Raw genomic sequence first — 14,706 nt, 5'->3', positions numbered from 1 at the left:
ATATTAATTTTAAATGTTGGCATTATTTTACGATGAATAGAAGTGATGATGTATAGAAGTGCCAGCCATGCGTAACGCTACTTGTCTGCTGACGCAGTGGATGCCCAGTCCAAAAATTAAACAGATAAGTTGGTAGCACTGAAAAACAACCGAAATATTTCCAATTTGGTTTTTTCCTTATTGTTTAGTAAATATTAATTTTTAAATTTACAGGCTTTTCATTATTTGATCATGCTTAATTAAATGATGCATGAGAATGATTTAACTGCCTAATTGTTCCATATATTTTATTCGGTTTAAGTCTTTTCTAGGCCGTGCCCAATGTTCATTTTTGAAAAGCGTTTTCTCCATATATTCGATAAGGTTAATTAATATTTTGAAGAAATTACGTAAAATGAATCACAACATAAGAAGGCTAATGCACTTCGTAATATATACACCGATTTAATTTATCTATAGTACATTGTTTCGTCTTGAAACGCATTACCCATAGTTATATTTAACTAGGGGAAAAGAGATAACCATATCATTAACCGTAGAACACTAGAATGTCCTGGGGTCCTGTGAACCCCTATTTTAAACAGCAAAAATGATGTCAAAATTATTGAAATTATTATTTTAGTAAATAATTACACAAAAAGGTATGTTGTTTAATTGATTTTATTTATTCGTAAGGATTAGCATTTCTAAAGAAAAAAACTAATGCTATCATGCTGCTTCGATGCAGAGGAAGGCAGATAGAATAGAACACCACATCAATCTGTCTTTCCACACAATCTTCGCCTATTCAACATTCATACACCTTCTATACATACACGCCGATTGTTCCGACTCCTGACCAAAGTGAAGTATTTGAAATATTTGAGTATGGCAAGATTTCCTAGGTCTTCTCAGCTTTTATTACTAAAACTGTCAAATACAAATATTATCTTTAACACCGATCAACTTGTTTTTTTTTAAGTAACTAAGCCAAGTATTTTAGACCTCAAAAGAAACTACCAACCATAAAAATGATTGATCAAATATGTTTTATATAATTTTGGTTACCTCTTTTACCCGCAAATATAACAAGGCTATTACAAAGCATTATTTTCTAATTAATATTCTACAGTCATTATTTTTATGTATTTCTTTAACATTAAGGAAGACATCAAGTGCCAATCGTGGCAACTTACAATTAGCTATCATTTTAACTTACATATTCTTTTAAACGTTAAATTGGCATAAGTACAGTGAGAAGAGTTTATAATACATGTATTCGAAATAAATTTTCCCATTTACAAATACCGCAAACCACAAATGCCTAAATTGGTTCAAAAAATATAATTGGTACGAGTACTTGGATTGCAAAACGAATACAAATAATTTCGACCTGATAAAAAAAGGATTCAGCTATTGGTAAAATGAGTGAAAATATGCTTCTAAATTTGGTCTTAATTCAATCAAATCAATAAATTGGTCAAAATGTATGAGATAATATTTAATAGATAAGTACTTTATAGATAATTTATTCAATTGACATATGAACACTGCACAAGCAAGAGAGTATATTTGCAACAATCGTTTCATAGATTTATGGAAAATATATGTTTATTTTTTACATTTTACATCTTGCTTTAGGCACAATAACAATAAGTACATTTTATTCCTAAATTCGGTTTGAATTTACAGATACCAAAAAGCAATTTTTATAATTTATTTAATGAAGCCTTTTCCATGTCTACATTGAAAAAATGTGGCTCTTATTGAACAATATGCAGTAAATTATAATATATTTTTTTCTAAATGCGAAGATTGTAAAATTTTCTATTGCAACATCGAGATTTGGACAAAAATTACATCTAGATTCTATAAGAAATTGTTGAACTTTTGTTTGCATGTATAATATTGATTAAATAAACAAACTTATTGCATGTTGTAGGTATTTTTAGTCTTAAAATTTAGTAGATTTCCATATTTTAATTAAAAACGTTCATAAATCCATAATGTAACCAGGTGTATTGTTTTATATTAAAAACTAAAAAAAATTTTAAGAGGTCTCAAAAGTTGCACAATAATATTTTATTTAAAAAAAATAAAATGATTTGACAAAATTATTATCAGTCATTTAACTTACAAATGCTTTGAAAATTGTATGAAAATAAATCACAACCCTGAAAAATAATAAAGTATGTATATGGAATATCAAACTTTTTTTACAATAATAAAAATAAAAATGGTGTATTTAACATTTTTATAAATAGATACTCGAAAAAAATAGGGATGAAACCATTCATAATGATTTTTTAGTATTTGAATACTTCACCTACTGATGAATAGATAATAAATATAAAAAATAAATGACACGAAAATACTTTTAGAAAATTTTAAATCATTTTCAACAGTTAGAAAAACTTAATATTACTATAAATAACAACAACTTTTGAGACTTTTGAGAAAACGGAGGCAACTCTTGAGTAACTGAATTCAAATGTAAGGAATTGTGACACTCTAATCTACATATGTACTTATTTAAGATGACCCATCTTAACTCGGGAAGTAGGTATTGAATAAACACTAAATTACATGAAATAATAAAATACATTTGTATTGTATATTACGTTATGATTGTTTAAGCATTTGGTATCACTAAATTAAAGGGTTTGGGTTTTTAAAGGTTTAGTTATATTGATTGTCAGTTACAACGAAGATTTGTCAAAGATATAACTGATTAGCATACTTTTTAAGTCATAAATGATTTTGTTTAACTATTAGAATTATAGATTGGTAGAATTGTATTAACTTGAAATAAATGTAAATAATATTCTCTGTATATCATTGTTTTTTTTTGTAAATAGACTATGAAAGCAATACTCTGCATTATATTAATATAGCTGCTCTCTATAATGGAAGACGATATATATATAAATATAACAATATTATTTAGTAAGTTTTTATATTTTATATAAATAAAGTTTTTTTTTTATGAAATTATATTTTAAGGGCTCTTATAGATTAAAACTATCTACTGACATTTCTTGGTGGAACTGCATATTAAAAATAAAATAAAACCACTTCTAAATAACTAAAAATAATAATCAGTTATTTGCATAAATAATGGTTTAATTATTCATTTCAATGTCAATGTTTTTCCATAACTTTTTGAAAACAAAAATTAAAATATCAACAACAAAAAATATCTAATAAAGAAAATTATATTCTTTGATACGTAATTGAGCGTATTTTTGGCATAATATGACTTCAAACTTTTAAGGTATTACACATTTTTTGATGGAGGATTTTATCTTATTTTTTTCAAAATAACATGTAGAAATCATTTTGAAAATTTTACAAAAAATTATTGATGAACCAAAAATTTAAAAGAAAAAAATCGTTTTGAAAATGAGGTACGTTTTTCGATGGCTAAATAATATTATAGAACACAGTTTTTATGGCGAACTTAATATTCAGTAAATGCCTTAGTAAAGGCACAGTTAATTTTTATAACAAAACAAATAGATATTTTGATTCGATTTCCATTTACAAATATTTACATAATTTTACATCCCAAGAGAATAAAAACAAACAATAACACGAAAACAATCTGCACAGAGTAATATTTTCTACAGCAACATTTCAGTGCAGTCTACCAAACAATGGCCAGGAGAATGGTAATAATGGTAATAAACGAAATGTTATTGGATAGAGCTTTGATTCCTATGTTGGGCATAAGTATATCAGGTGGTGTTGGTTCAGCTTCATTGAGTTCTTCAGGAATCACCACATCAACTGAAAAGAAGTATTTTTTTAAGTAGAGAAGTAAGTTGGGTTCAATTAAATCACGTGTAGCTACATGGTCATTACTAAGAAAGTCGGTATACGAAAGAAAGAAATAAAATAGAATGGATGAAATGATGTTGTGTTGAAAATTATGAAGAATAAGGAAAGATTAAAGAAAGAAAGAATAAAGAAAGAAATAACAAAAAAGAAGAAAGAAGAAAGAAGAAAGAAGAAAGGAGAAAGAAGGAAATGGAATTGAGGAATAACAAATATTAATATATACTGCCATATTTGAGTAAAAACAAACTAAAGAGAAAGAAAAAAAACTTTAATTGTGACGGTGGTAAAAATTATTAAGAATAATAAAAAAAACAAAAGAAGAATATGAAGACAGGTGAAAGAGGAAATAAGAAAGAAAAAAGAAGAAAGAAGAAATACAAATATATACCATAAATATAAACAAACTAATAAGAACACTCGAAAATTCAGAAATAAAAAAGAAATAATAAAAAAATGACAATACGATTTTATAAAAAAAGAAAGAAAATGCAAACATGAAAAAAAATGAGCTCACGAAAAAAATGGAAACCTTTTACTGAAATAACGACTAATCACTAGATTATAGATACTCACCGATGACAGTGTGGTTTCTGGAGTCGGCGTATCTCGTCATGGGTCCCCTGTAGGCGGGGATGGTGGCCAGACAGGTGAGCGCCAGCCGCCCGCCGGCAGCCAGGCGCAGGGCGGACACGGCCACGCTGAGCCGCTGCTGGCGCGCGCCCGCCGCCCCCTGCATGAGGTGACCGGGGCGGTGGTGGTGCCCGGGGTGCGTGTGCGGCGGCTCTTCATCCACCTTGGGAATATTGCACTCTCTAAAGCATTTAACTGGACCAATAGTCAGCAACTTACTACTCACAAAATGCCGAACCATCTTCTAGGACAAAGGAAGGAATAGATGTCTCTAGTGAAGTTCTAGTGATTCAAGAACAATGTTTCTTAATTGGTTCATATATATATAGAACTTACAAGAATTTGAGTATTGTGGTTGTCAATAATGGGCGAAATTGGTGAATATTACACGTGTGTAATATTCACAATATGTGTAATATGTTGTCCGCCTCCATAGTGTAATGGTCAGCACGCTCGGCTACCGTTCTGGAGGTCCCGGGTTCGATTCCCAGGGGGGTAAAATAAATATAAGTGATTTTTTCACTGTAATATTTATTCAATATTACCACGGACTGGTACCTGAAGCGGAGGGCTGATCACCCTTCCTTCATGTGTAAACGATCAAGATAACACTGCGTTTATATGACACAGTGCCCTATGTACCATTGGGGTGCGGATAAGGGTTTTATTATTATTATTATTATGACGGTCGTCAGCCCCGTAAATGCCCAGACTTCCCTATTCTTCTTCATCTTTGGTGAGATGTCAAAAAATAATACAAAGGAAGGTCTGTTGATGACAGTCAACAGTCCACCTTCTCCTGAGGAGTTTTACGTGGTTTCCTCTCATCAATGAGCAAACGTTTCTAATTGGCCCACAATAGATTATCATATATGTTCCCAAAGCAGATTAAAATAAAAGATCTTTTTTTTAGTTGGAAAAAAGTATCCACGTCGAATTGAATAATTTAAACGAAGATTTTTTACCCACTTATCAAATGAAATGTTCAAAATTTATATTTTCACCCAGTCTCTCAAAAAGTTGCCGACCACTGAACTAAACTATGGTATTTAACCCTTCCAAAGCCAAATTCATTCAAATTCAAATTCAAACGTATATGATATAAAGTTTTTTTACGGAATTCAACATAAACATAGAAAGTTATGACATCATGTTGTTTTAAAACGACGTTATTTGTGAGAAAAATACCGTATATTAAGAAAAAAGTATTCAAGAAGCATTTTAAGTAGCAAGATGTAGACATGCAGTGGTCCTGAACTTTTTTATGCCCGCGGGCTGCTTAACGTTTGATAATTTACCGTGTGAGGGGGGTTTGTTGATTTAACCTTTATTTTAAATTGGATATAACAAGTTGTGTTCGCCTCCTTGGTGTTATGGTAAATACCCTAGGCTACCATCCTGGAGGTCCTGGGTTCAATTTCCAGGGGGGGGGGTCAAAATAAATAAAGTGATTTTCACTGTATGTAATTTTTATTCAATATCATCCTGGATTGGAACCAGAAGCAGAAGGCTGATCATCTAATCTTCATGTGTTAACGATCAAAATAACACAGCGTTTATATGATGTAGTGCCCTACGCACCATCGGGTGCAGTTTGAAGTAGAATAAAAAATAAGTCTTGTTTTTTACTTCGAAGGTATTGTGTCGGCGGTAACTTGGCATAAAGAGGTTTATAAGTGAATAAATATTTTATCCATATTTTTTTTTAAATACTCTTTATGTTGGTCATTTTAAAGCAGCGTTTTGGGCAACCCAGTGCCATTCGATATACTAACGGGTACCAATTCGCGGCCCGGGGGTTGGGGACCACTGCCTTAATGCATCTTATTTCTCCGACCACGAAGAGCGTCAGATGTTAGCAACTAGTGTTAATATAAGGGAGCACACTTCCGCTCTAGATAATGACATATCATGGCTGCTTGCTTAGTTTAACTATTTATACATCGTGGGGTAACAAAATGGTTAGTTATCATAAACATGAAGTGGTAAGCAAATATTCAGGTGAAATTTAATCACAAATGACACGTCGTTTTAACACAATGTTTGATCTCATAGGGTTTAGGCAATAAAGTTTATAATCACAAAAATAAATGAAAAACATCTATCATGAAAGTAATAAACAACTTATTTCTTCTAAGCTAAAATCAAATATAAGAAAAAAGTACTATAAAAGTACGATAATATCAAATAAAGTGTGCACATTGAACAAAAGCGTCATTTAATGAGTATGAAGAAAAGAAAGTTAAATGGATGATATGATGCATAATATCGTTTTCTAATTAGCACAGTTGATCTTTATCAATACATAAAAGATTAAAAACAAATATTAAAACATTAAAAAATGGACCTACAAGTTTCTACTTGAAACAAAGAAAACTCATATGAGAAAACCAAAGAATTTTTCGGATGGCGACTTGCTGTAAAAAAGTTACAATTTATTAAAACACACCTGATTGTAGAATTTTTAACAAACTCATTGGTTTGTTTGTTATTTTGATAATATTTTCATAACTTTGATGAATTATATTTCAAATGAAATGAAAATTTCGTGCATTGTTCAACTGAATTGCATTCTACGATATTTTGTTTGGACTAGATACAATTATTAATGAACGATGGCTTTGGTATTAAAATTTGGCAACATTATTTAAATAATTATAAGTTCCATATGAAACTCTTCTGTTAAATTATCATTCAGTATTGATAATACTATGAAAAGTAATTTATTTTCAATCGTGTACTGAAACGTTTTCTTATACTTTTTCACATAAAAATATGATAATAAAGCATTTTTTGTGACTTTCGTATAATAAATCTTCAAGAAAGGTAAGGAATATATTTTTAAATTTACAATTTTCCATGATAACTTTTTAAGGAAATGTTTGAAGAAAATTAATTGGTTTGAAACAGATGTTTCAATTTAATACTTTCAACACGAGTCGAGCTTGTATAACTTACTCTCTCTGAAGAATTCGTTCTTAAACTTTGAAAAGAATACTAAAATCAATGAAACTTTTAGATTTTTTTAGAACTTACCTAATAAAGAGCAAAAGTTATTCTTGTTATTTTGAAATCGAGAACCTTCCGTAAACAAGAAAAAAAGTATCGTTTAATAATGTGAGAAAATGTTTCTCTATTTAATTATAAACTTAAACCGTTTATATCATTCAATACAGAATTTTTTTATTATAAAAATACGCTTTAAAAGGACACTTTTTGTGGAAAATCTAAATAAATTAAACTTAATAAAAATCACCATTATTGATTCATTACTGAAAAACATCTAAAAGTTTTCATAATTTTACTAAATAAAAAAATGAAAAAATATGATGTGCTACGTGCAGTAATACTACTGAAATAAATAAATGAAGATGAATAATCCTAAAAAAAACATGAATAATCACACAAAGCCCCATTTTTTCGAATATTGTTACATTAACACCATCGTTCAAAAAAAAACTTTTAGGAGTGGACCACTTACAATCACGATAATAATTTTAAAATTCCGATAGCAATACTAAATATTGACTCACAATGAAGCATGTTTGATACGTGTTTGGCATTTTTTAATAATAATTTTTATTATATTCAACTCTTTTAAAAATAAATAAATTTTACAAGCGTAAGTACAAGTTTTCAATAAAAAAAAACATTAAAAAAGTCTTAAATTAAAATAAAAAATAGTCTTTTTCGTAAAACATAATGAGATATCACTCGTTTCTTTAACTCAAAACATTTAAATACTAATGAATGTTGAGGCTACTAATAAGTGAGCATAATAATTTTTTAAATTCAGATACGGAATTCAGAATCGAAATTAAAAAATTCCCGAAAAAAAGATAAAAGCGATCTTTTCCTGAGCCATACGCATTTCGAATAATTCAATTTCTGCTCTTGTCAAGTTGTTCTGAATAAACAACGTAAGTACCTATTCAGAAAAATGTTAAGCAAGCGGCTGAAATTCAGAAATAGAATTTCGGATGTAATCGCCACAATAATTATATATTTTTATTTTATTATTTTAAGCATTATTTTTTTTGAAATAAACTAAACCATATACTTATGTATGTATTTTAAATGTAAAACAAAAATAATGACTTACATTGAATTAACATACAATTCATGCAAGTTATACTCGATTTCTGTAAATTTAGTGAATGATTGAATGAATGAAAACATCAAATGATTTCTGAAATCATGCAGTCGATGTGCCGACGTGGTGAAATTTTATAGTTTTTAAGCTGTTGGTTAAAAAATATGTTTGATACTTTTTAAGGAGTATCACTGTCGTATTGTCAAAACGTTAGTAAGTATAAGATGATTCATCACATATGTTCAGGAGTACGTATACACAAATACATGTCCTTTGTATATGAGACAAAGGACATGTATTTGACATGTCCTTTGTCTCATAGATTTATACTAAAACAATAAAATCAAGTTTTAACAGTTTTTTTCCACAAATTGTTAAAGTCGACTGACAGCATATTATTAGTAAAGTTATTGCGTTATAGTCTATGTATGTTCATTAACAGCAGTAGTTTATAGTCTTGGCCTATTTAGTCAGTTTTGCATGATAGTCAATGTTCATTAATATCAGTAGTGTACGAGTATAGTCTAAACCGATTTAGAATACATGATCCGTCAAAAGCTTAGTGTGACAGTCTATGATCATCAACACCGATAGTTAATGGTTGTAGTCGATTGACAGTGCATGGTCAGTTTTGAGTTACAGTCTATGTTCATTAATATCAGTAGTGTACGAGTATAGTCTAAGCCGATTTAGAATACACGATCCGTCAAAAGTTAGTGTGACAATCTATAATTATCAACACTAAAAGTGAATGGTTGAAGTTGACTGACAGTACATGGTCTGTTTTGCGTGATAGTCTATCTTCATTAAGATCGATAGCGTAAAGTCTTAGCCGTTATAGAATACATGATCCGTCAAAAGTTTAGTGTGACAATCTTTGATCATCAACACTTAAAGTGAATGTTCATAGCCGACTGCCAGTAGGTGGTCAGTTGAACTGAGTGATACTATGTATAGTCTATGATCATGATGTGATAATGAGGCATCGCGCACGCATGTTCAGCGGCCGCACCTGCGGCGGGTCCCTATCCGAGTGCCGATGGAAGTGGTCCACGCTCCCATACACGTCCCGGGCAGAGCAACTCTTGCCTACTTTGGTGCCGTTCCTCGTCTCCGTCAGGGCTGGTATGCCGACGTCGTTGGGGCTCGCGGTGTTCTGCAGCGGGCGCACCGTGGGGTGCAGCCGGCTGCGCGCGGAGCGGTGCCGCTTCCTGCTGCGGTAGAGCGGGGCGAGCCGAGTGTAGCTGCGGGATAGGGCGGGATCCACCTGTTGTATAAGGTGATTGGTTCATGACTACAAAGCTGCAATGGTGACTAAATTTTATCTAAACTATGGCTTCGCGTTGACGAAACTATTGCTTTCTAGGTACATACGAAAATGAAGGTTTTTTTATTGTTTATATGTCTATAAGGATTGTTAATGAAATAATTTGTGAGAATGTTTGAACTAATCATATCTTGATAATTGTTAACAAGCTCTACGACTGATTTGTTTACTGTGATCTGTTTCAACAAACGAAAATAGCCTTATCATTATTAGTGATTGATAACGATGAGATGGACTTGAATCACATGCTGTGAACTGCAATTGAACAATATTAATGTATTTACATACTAAGCATATATTGACCTGTAAAATAGATATTTCAATTATAAATAACATAAGATTCAATTGATTTTACACATAATAAATAGTTGAAAATTCTAGACAACATATTTTCATATAATTTCTGTATTATTTCCTCCTTGCGATGTTTCTACTGCCATTTTAAGGGCTTTCTTCAGCTACTTTAGAACTAATACTATGGAATGTTAAAAGTATTTTTTTTGTAAAAAATGTGTTCTGTAAATTAAAAGGAATAAAAATATTTATTTGATATTTTGAAATACGCTTTTTTCAAAAACATACATAATTAAAGAAAAATATCTCGTTTCAAACGTGTATAAGTTTTACCTTAAATTGTTTGCATTAGCTAATGTCAGAATGTTGATATAAGACATTCTTGTAGCCAAAAAGCACATATAAATTATCTCGAGGGTGTTTTCATACTCATGTAGGGTGTTTTCATACTCATGTGTACAAATGTATGCCAAAAAGTTCTGGAAAATGTAAAAGATTGCTAAGATATATACGTAAGTATCTCGTAAAACCATAATAAAGAAAACAAAAGGATCACCACTTAAAAATAGTATAACAAAACATACAATATTTTATCGGTAAACAGTGTACACAATTTATCTGAAAGGTTTAATAATATATTAAAGTATTAATAACAAACAATTTTTTTACAGATTTTTCAAGGTAGTAGGGTATAACACAAAATTCAAATGAAATTGACAAAAAGTCATTTAATGAAAAAAAAAATTTTCCTCAATTTGTGATAATAATATCAATCCATTGCAACATCATTTTTATTGAAAATTATAAATTATTCTTATAATTCACTATTCGATGCATTACGCATCATTGTTAAACACCATATTTGAAAAACAGTTTTAATTTAAGAGTTGCGCCAACTTCTACCTGTCCTCATCCTTCGGCGTCATAAGGGCACAACTTAAATTTAAACTTAGCTTCACATACAATGTTTGATAATGATGGTGAGTGCATCGAAATACGTGTAAGAAAGTAATTTAAGACAAAGTAGTATTTACCGAGTAAAATTTGAATCTAAAATAAATGAATTGTGAAGTCAGGTCGTGGTTCCGTTGTGAATTTCTGGGCCCTTCTCTGCTACAACTTAATTCCTATTTTTAAATTCAAGCTATTAAAACATATTTGAATTTTTTTTATTAAAATATCCTAGTATTTACCGAGTAAAATTTGAATCTAAAATAAATGAATTGTGAAGTCAGGTCGTGGTTCCGTTGTAAATTTCTGGGCCCTTCTCTGCTACAACTTAATTCCTATGTTTAAATTCAAGCTTTTAAAACATGCCTGAATTTTTTTATTATTAAAATATCCGTGACCACAAATTTCAGCGCAAAAATATTCTAATTGCATGTTTTCAACGATATTAAAAAAAAAAATTATCACGATAAGGATAAAAAAAAAGTGTTGAAAATAAATATTTTTATAATTTTTTGAGTATCGTAATTCAATAATTATAAAAACATTTTGACTTAAGATTTCGTGTGTGATAAAACAATGCATAAATTAAACAATGCAAATTCATTTTACTTTTTAAAAAGGTGTAAAACATCGTGTAACATGCTGACAAAATATAATCTTTACATTTTCCTTAGAAATGCCAACTTTGTAAATAATACCTTTTGTATTTTATCAACATAAAATTGTCAAAACACGTCATCAGTGTCATAAAATGTCAGCTTTTGTTTTCTGCTGAAGTATTATTATGACTACAATTGACTGGCATTTCGAGTATGGCCCACATATCAATTTTAAATAGCGTGACGGTGAGGCCTCAAACATGTTGGAATAATTAAATTTAACAGCTTTTGGTCAGTGTAGCTAAGTGTTATTTTAATGCGATGCGTATACTAAAACCTCGGTAAACAATAAAAAAAGTATTAATATGTACGGTTTCGATAATGATATTAATGTCATTTTAAATTATAAACTAAGTTTACAGGAAATTATAACTCAAATATTTCAAGAGAATAATAAAGTATAATATAAATCAAACAAACCTTTTTTTATATAAAATAACAACGTAATGAAACATTAAGATATTTTATTTAAAAAAAAAAACCAAGTGTTAACACCATAAAACTATTTTTAAAATGTGTTATTCATATTACAAATAATATTTCAACTATGTACATGTATATGTTCTATGTTCTTATAACCATGTTACTCTAACGCTCTCATTTTTGTTATAAACGCATTAAAAACAACAATTCTTGAACGTAAGTTATCATTCCAAAAATGGCGTTTGAGAGAAAAACGGTATTTGGTCGATATAAAATAAAAAAGAATAAAATTTATACATTTTGGATGTTTCCAGAGATTTGGATTTAAGTTTGACAATATGGATATTTTACTTGAATATTTAATAATAATATTTAAATTTAATTTGAAACAAATATTAATATTTTTACTAAATCTCACATAGAATAGTGTTTTTAAGTATTTATAGATATGAACAAAATAATGAAATACGAAAATGACACATTTTTTGAATTATTTTTCATTTAACTAAGGTTTACTGTAAAGAAATTATAATTCAAATAAGTTGTATACTTCAATTATATATGTAGTATATATGAAGTTTACTTCAAATAATACAAAGTTCATTTGTTGTATTGTTTAAATAATATAATCGTTTCATCATTACTGGTTTTAAGTAAGACAGGTACAGAATACCAAAGTTGATTGAAATTGCGATATTGCAAACCTTGACTCCGTTGATGAACCACGTAATGTGAGGCGCGGGGTGGGCCGGGCTCGTCGTGCAGTTAGCCTCCACAAGCTCCCCGGCTGTGTAGAGGGGAGCGCCGAAAGTTATTTTAGGGGGATGTCTTTGCGGTTCTGTAACAATGATGAATCACGTGGTTAAATAAATACTTATATATATATATATATATATATATATATATATACATATACACATGTAAATACATATACACAGGGATTTTTTTCCATGTAACGCGGTGGAACGGCGTTCCGGAACCTTTTTTCACGGATACATATTTTTTTAGTTTTCCAAATCAATTACACGAAACAATGTTTGCGCTTACGTAATTACAATATGTATTTTTATAATTCGTCAAAATGGTAACATTTCGTATTTTAATTGTTATTTAAATGATGGTTTTTTTAGTAAAAAGCTTGACACGGAGTGAGTTCGGGATTTTTTTGTTTAAAAAAATCCCCGCATGTACACAACACGTGGTTAAATAAATACTTATATAAACGTGTAATTATATTATATACATTTTCCAGATATCAAAAATTTTATTTCACAAGTACAGAATTTGTGTAAAATATTAATACATATATAAAAACGGAAGTCAATTTATTAAAAAAAATACCGAATCATTGAAAAAGTCACATGGCTTATATTATATATGCACTAATTATTTGTCCTGTAACTTGTGAGTATACTGTTTTTTTTACTTAATGTAAAATATATATAAACCATATGATTTGTTAAAAATATGATTAATTGAATTGATTCCGGACTGGACTAGAAAATAATAATAATCTGGATAATTATTAAGGCACAGTTATTTAATCGCGCTTAAATTTTTTTTCAGATTAATTGCACCATTTATTATTACCAATAGTGCAAAACATTGCGTTTTTAATTTTCAAAACAACAATATTAATCAAACAGCTGATTAATTTATACATGTTTTAAACGCATAGTTAACCACATTTAAAAAAATAATATAATAAACATTACGGTTATGACGTTTAAAATGTCGGTAAATAAAATGTATTTGAACAAGATAATTGGAATACTTAAGAATGGTCTACTTACGTATCACTAGAAGCTCCTTATCTGTAGAGGCTTTGGTGTATATTGGCGTCTCTAGTGATACTTCACAATAGTAAAGACCGCTGGCAGCAAATTCTAGATCCTTGAGGGTGATAGAACTTTCATTACTCCGAGACAACTGAAACAACAAAAAAACATAGGTTACTTTTTTTAAATTAAAGTTTTATTAAGTAAATGCCACTATTTCTTAAAATCTTCTGTGACATGTGTTTCGATGCATTCCGCATCATTTTCAAACACTGTATGTAATAATATCCTTGGGACGTTGAAGGCTGAAGAGGGGGTAGGAGCTATTTCTATTTTATTTATTTATTTATTTGTTATTATTCTTTTAAATTTTCATTTCTTATCAGTGGGAACATAGACAATAGGGGGGAGTTGTTGCATTGTTAATTATGGGTTATTTTTTTATGAATTTCAATTGTGTCGAAATGCTGTAGTTTACGACTTTTCGTATGAATTATTTTTAGGATTTCTACGTTATATTTGTGATCATTATCTTTTAAATGGTTAGCGAATTCTGAAAAATTTATATTTCTTAAACCTTATACATTGTATTAAAAATGGATAGATTTTACCACAAATGCCGAATGAAAATACATAGTTACGTTAATGTCAATTGGCAAGAAACAGCGCAGAAAAAAAATGTACATAAAATATTTGTCCTATAATTGTAGCTTTTGTAACAGGTTTTTAAAG

General features: G+C 29.6%; 1 protein-coding gene across 2 annotated transcripts in view; it reads right to left on the bottom strand.

The window, feature by feature from the left end:
* Positions 1-2,954: 2,954 nt before the first annotated feature.
* LOC148298920 (uncharacterized) overlaps positions 2,955-14,706 on the bottom strand; it is a 33,575-nt gene continuing 21,823 nt past the window's right edge. Inside the window, exons 3-7 of one of the 2 annotated variants that reach the window (XM_088276529.1) lie at positions 13,990-14,125; positions 12,901-13,034; positions 9,636-9,809; positions 4,393-4,612; positions 2,955-3,768 (exon numbers count right to left, since the gene is read on the bottom strand). In XM_088276529.1, the coding sequence (XP_088132655.1) occupies positions 3,626-3,768; positions 4,393-4,612; positions 9,636-9,809; positions 12,901-13,034; positions 13,990-14,125 (807 nt within the window). In that variant the 3' untranslated portion in view covers positions 2,955-3,625. Of the gene's footprint in view, positions 3,769-4,392; positions 4,613-9,554; positions 9,810-12,900; positions 13,035-13,989; positions 14,126-14,706 lie in introns of both variants that reach the window. The other variant, XM_088276528.1, reaches the window with a different exon arrangement.

The sequence above is a fragment of the Brachycentrus maculatus genome, unplaced genomic scaffold (assembly GCF_059751285.1).
Source record: "Brachycentrus maculatus isolate JH-2025_06_01 unplaced genomic scaffold, ASM5975128v1 h1tg001498l, whole genome shotgun sequence".
Lineage (NCBI taxonomy): Eukaryota > Metazoa > Arthropoda > Insecta > Trichoptera > Brachycentridae > Brachycentrus > Brachycentrus maculatus.
Note: the sequence above shows the minus strand (reverse complement) of the source record. Positions and strands in the feature narration are given on the sequence as shown.